The following is a 5,608-nucleotide window of genomic DNA, read 5'->3' as shown; positions in this document are numbered from 1 at the left end:
TCTGATAAGTGCAGCACGTGACGCTCTGTCACGCATACGCGTTGCTGTAAGATGCTACAAGTCACGCGCACGCGTCAGTCATGCGTGCGCGTCGATTTTCGCTGCTCAGCTCCTTAGTTTCTTGTGTTCCTTCCACTTTAACTTGCCTCCTCTTCATCCTTTAAGTCATTTATGCCCTGTAAACCTGAAAACACTTCACAAACACATCACGGCATTGAATGGTAATAAAGGATAATTAAAAATTGATAATTTAAAGGCTCAGAAAGCAAGTTTTCAATCATGGAACAAAATTAGGAAGGATTTGTAAAACCATGCAGTTTGTATGAATAAGTGTACGAATAATTGATAAAATACACTCAATTTAGCACAAGATAAACCATAAAATAGTGGTTTATCAATGCCATACTGGCAGTTAATTAACAGGCCATGTCAGCGAACGTTAGTCACCTTAGCGTAAAAAATGACGGAAGAACTAATGCGATCAGATTAATTATTTTTTGAAAATAAATTTAATTAATTTTATCTTTTAAATAAACAAAAATGGAGATCAATATATTTTTCAAGAATGATTTTGATTATTAACTCATTCTCTTATTCTTTTCTTTGTTATGTAAAACCATATTATACTCTTACTTTTTTTTTCTTCTCCCCTTCTCATTATTATTCTTCTGTAAATACAACATATTATTTTTCTAACTAATCAGATGGGTTTTTGAGAACATATTGAATTCTTAATTTAATCTTTCATCAATTTACTTTCGGCAGTCCATCATTATATACAAGTCATTGGATTCTTTCTTTCTATCTTTAGTAGTTTATCATTGATAGCGGATAAATCCTGTCTTTTCTAAATTCTACAATTATTGACGGTGGCCTTCAGTAGAAAATCACATGTCATTAATATTGTCAGATTCTTTAAAAATTAATCAAACACTACCTTAGCTTTCACCTTTGCTTCCCCACAAAGAACGACACGCATTTACACGCTCCAAATTCCAATGGTGCACTTGCTCAATATTTAGGTGCTTGCCATGATGGTTATATATTTATATATGTTATATATTCTTATTTAATTTATTAAAAAAAAATTATATCTAATTTAATAATATAAAAATAAAGAATTTGCTATTTTTATTGTTTACAAAAATGGCTTAACATGTTTGCATGGAAAAGGGAGTGTTGCATGAAAATGGAAAGAACTTCCAACGTTATTTTTCTCTCTTGTGGTGCGTGAAGATTGAAAAAAAATCTTAGGATAAAAAATGAGAAATTTCACCTCCATTATTATCTATCCAGCTGGTTATTTATACACCATCACTGAGAGCAATTCTAATGATATTTATTCTAAGTTTCTCTTCTGCCATAAGAATATTTTTGTCCCTTAGAATGTAAATTTAAATGAGTTCTTTTACATAGATAGATTAAAAAATATATATATATAAATAGATAATGAAAATACTAAATAATGTGAATAATAGATATATCGGATGTTCAATTCACTAAATGTGCAGATAGTTATCCTAATATTAAGATTTAAGTGGGTAATTTAGAGATATAATATGTTTTTACTTTATTAAATCAATTTTAGAGTTCATTGTTCACATTATTCACAAAAATTATTATCTACTACCTAGCAAAATCCTTAAAAAAATTCCTACTCGCTCAAAGAAACACTCACACTCCAACAAATATTTGACATGTGAAATGTCAATAAAAAAATTAAAATATATATAAAATGATCATTGTATTATATAAATTTATATTATGACCATTGCATATTACATAGAAATGAATTAAAAAATATGTTACATATAAATAAATTAGAATATATATTACATAGATATTATATGTATGTTAATTAATTTTGCAAATTAGTTTAATTATATTTTTTTAGAGGACAAGTTACGTATATAAATGTTTGGAATTAAACTAAATTTATTAGATTACACATTTTTAATACTACAAACGATTTTATAACTTTTTTATATCTATAAAAACTACTACAAGGTATAGTAGTTTTAAAATTGAATGTAAACCACTACAGGGTATAGCAGTTTACGTGAATTTGTGTACTGGATAGAAATCGCTATAGCTAATCGCGATTTTTTCAAATTGCATTTTTTTCAGAAACCACTACATCTATACGCACTACAACATTTTGGGTCTATGGCCACGGTTTTTTTGGTCACAGTAAAAAACCGTGACCATAGACCCTCTATGGTCACGGTTTTTTAGGGTGACCAAAAAAAAAAAGCTATGGTCACGGTTTTTTTGGAAAGGGTGACCATAGAGTACCTATGGTCACGGTTTTTTAAAAAATGGTGGCCTAAAAGGGTCTATGGTCACGGTTTTGAGGGGTGACCTAAAGGGGTCTATGGTCACGGTTTTTTACAGTGACCAAAAAAGGACTATGGTCACGGTTTTTCAAAAAAGGGTAACCTAAAAGGGTCTATGGTCACGGTTTTCGGGGGGTAGCCTAAAGGGGTCTATGGTCACGGTTTTGGGGGGTGGCCTAAAAGGGTCTATGGTCACGGTTTTTGAGGTGACCTAAAGGGGTCTATAGTCACGGTTTTTTACAGTGACCAAAAAGGGGCTATGGTCACGGTTTTTTAAAAATGGGTGACCTAAAAGGGTCTATGGTCACGGTTTTGGGGGGTGACCTAAAGGGGTCTATGGTCACGGTTTTGAGGGTGGCCTAAAAGGGTCTATGGTCACGATTTTGGTGGGTGGCCTAAAAGTGTCTATGGTCACGGTTTTTGGGGGTGGCCTAAAAGAGTCTATGGTCACGGTTTTTCAAAAAGGGTGACCTAAAAGGGTCTATGGTCACGGTTTTGGGGGGTGACCTAAAACGGTCTATGGTCACGGTTTTAAGGGTGGCCTAAAATGGTCTATGGTCACAGTTTTGGAGGGTGGCCTAAAGGTGTCTATGGTCACGGTTATTTACAGTGACCAAAAAGGGTCTATGGTCACGGTTTTTCGGAAGGGTGGCCTAAAAGGGTCTATGGTCACGGTTTTGGGGGGTAGCCTAAAGGTGTCTATGGTCACGGTTTTTTACAGTGACCAAAAAGGATCTATGGTCACAGTTTTTCGGAAGGGTGGCCTAAAAGGGTTTATGGTCACGGTTTTGGGAGTGATCTAAAGGAGTCTATAGTCATAGTTTTAATCATTTGAGTTTTAATTAATTAAAATTTTTAAGTATTTTTTATTATTTTAAATACTTGGTACGCCGTTTTTCTTTTCCGTTTTAGATTTTGTTAATTTATTTTCCTGATAATCTTCTTTTTGGATTGCGAAGGGGGAATTACGTGCTGCAATCAAGGCTCCCCGAATCACTTCCACGAATCTCATTAGGTACGAGCCATATATGAAATAAAATTGTTGCTGAGGCATCTTCTTCTTGTTGTTATTAGCCTTCTGTTGTGCTGATTTCACATGGTTCTTGGCACCTTGAGCTACTGATTTCATGAATCTCGGTGCATTTCAGTTCATTAATTAGTAATGGATTTGAAACTTAATTATAAAACTCGAATAATAATGTTAAGACATACTTGGCAAAATTTGAAGATATAGGTAAAGGAATTGCGTTTCATGAGTAAATATTCTCTTGATAAGCAAGCTTTTGAGAGTTCCCGTTTTGCCACTCCATACTTGTGTTTTGCCAAAGCAGCAGGGTGGCTTTTAGACTTGTCAAATTCAGTAGCAAGTTCTTCACCAAGCCTTCTACCAATATGAAATGACCGAAATTCCTCTGCAAACTCTTTGGCTGTCACAATTATAATTTTAGCTCTTTTAAAGTTCAATATTATATTGTTTATTATTATTGCTAATTGATCTCTGATAATAACTAATATTGATTTAATTTTTTATGATTATATAATTATTTGCAGTGTTAGAGGAACTATCGAAAGGTATAAGAAAGCAAGTGCTGCTTCCTCAAACACAGAATCTGTATCTGAAGCTAATACACAGGTAAATTATATTATTAATTATAGTATAATGATGTTATATATGTATGGGACTATAGAAAATTAAGTTTTAGTTAATTAATATTAGCTAAATTTTCTTTTAAGTTCATAATTTAGGATTTAGATTTAAAGATTTGTAATTTAAAGTCTAAAATTTAAGATAAATAATATAATTAAAAAAAAACTAAAAAAAATTTGAACACATGATATAAAAAAAAATGCACATTATTATTAATTAGTTTTGAAATATAGAAGTCCATCCTTTTTAATGGGGCTCAAGGCCTAGGTAGGTTATCTTTTTTTTAATCACTATTCCTTTCAGTTAGTGATTTATATTTTATATTTTAGATGTATGGTTAATGAACTTTTATTTTTCCCATATTCAAATCAATAGCTAATGATATTCTTACTTGTATTTAAACTCTTGTCAATAGTAGTTTACATATGTATTTGTACAGTGAGCAGGAATAAATTCTTCTACTTGTTTCTCTTACAATTTAAATTTATGTTCATACGATCATTTAGTTAAGTTTCAATGTTTTTTGTTTCAATTATGGTCCATTGAGTGAACCCCTTCGATGAGTGAGTTGAATGAAAAAAAAAATACTTGTAAATTGACTTTAATATAAAAATACTAATTCTTGTGTTTGATTCTTAAGACTAAATGATACATTTCTAGCATAAAGCCCGTATCATAGTTCCAACTAAATGATTTTTTATTTTTCAAAGGCTACAATTGAATCCATCCTTTTTAATGGGGCTCAAGGCCTAGGTAGGTTATCTTTTTTTTAATCACTATTCCTTTCAGTTAGTGATTTATATTTTATATTTCTAGGTCTTTATTTTGTCATATATATTTAACATTGTTTATGAATATCATTAGTTTTATCAGCAAGAATCATCCAAATTAAGAAGACAGATTCGTGATATTCAAAATCTAAATAGGTGAGTTTTATTTCTTTGTTCTTTTATGAAAACTAACTATTTCAATTCTATATATTAATGTATGTATGCATCCATATTATTAATTAATAATTAATGATGTTTAATTTGTTTTGATTTGCAGGCACATCCTTGGTGAAGCTCTTAGCTCTCTGAGCCTCAAGGAACTAAAGAACCTTGAGAGTAGATTGGAGAAAGGTTTAAGCAGAGTTCGATCTAGAAAGGTATAGATATTATATATAATTAATAACTAATGATCACAATTAATTTAGGCCATTCTAATACATAAACATAATATATGTTTTGTTAAAGAACTTGCTAATAATTAATAAGTACAATCAATTTGGATTTATCGAATGGTCAAATCAATCGTCTATTTAGATAAGTATCGAGAGTTTGAATTCTGTTTTATTCAAAACCGTGACCATAGATATGGCTATGGTCACGGTTTTCGGTTGAGTGACCATAGAGGCTATGGTCACGGCCAAAACCGTGACCATAGATATGGCTATGGTCACGATTTTGGGAAGGGGTGACCATAGATATGGCTATGGTCACGGTTTTGGGTGGAGTGACCATAGAGGCTATGGTCACAGCCAAAACTGTGACCATAGCCTTATCAATGGTCACGGTTTTGGGAAGGGGTGACCATAGAGGCTATGGTCACGGCCAAAACCGTGACCATAGATGGGCTATGGTCA

At 32.1% G+C, this 5,608-nt stretch overlaps 1 protein-coding gene across 1 annotated transcript; it reads left to right on the top strand.

Moving 5' to 3' along the window:
* Positions 3,275-5,185, top strand: LOC107643483 (agamous-like MADS-box protein AGL5; the record flags this gene model as incomplete). The annotated part of the gene is made up of 4 exons (XM_016347141.2): positions 3,275-3,351; positions 3,888-3,969; positions 4,849-4,910; positions 5,032-5,185. Coding segments are annotated over 4 exons (327 nt in total), but the record flags the coding sequence as incomplete, so codon positions are not given.

Source organism: Arachis ipaensis, chromosome B05 (genome assembly GCF_000816755.2).
Source record: "Arachis ipaensis cultivar K30076 chromosome B05, Araip1.1, whole genome shotgun sequence".
NCBI lineage: Eukaryota > Viridiplantae > Streptophyta > Magnoliopsida > Fabales > Fabaceae > Arachis > Arachis ipaensis.
The sequence above is the reverse complement of the archived record's forward strand: the minus strand, read 5'-3'. Positions and strand labels throughout refer to the sequence as shown.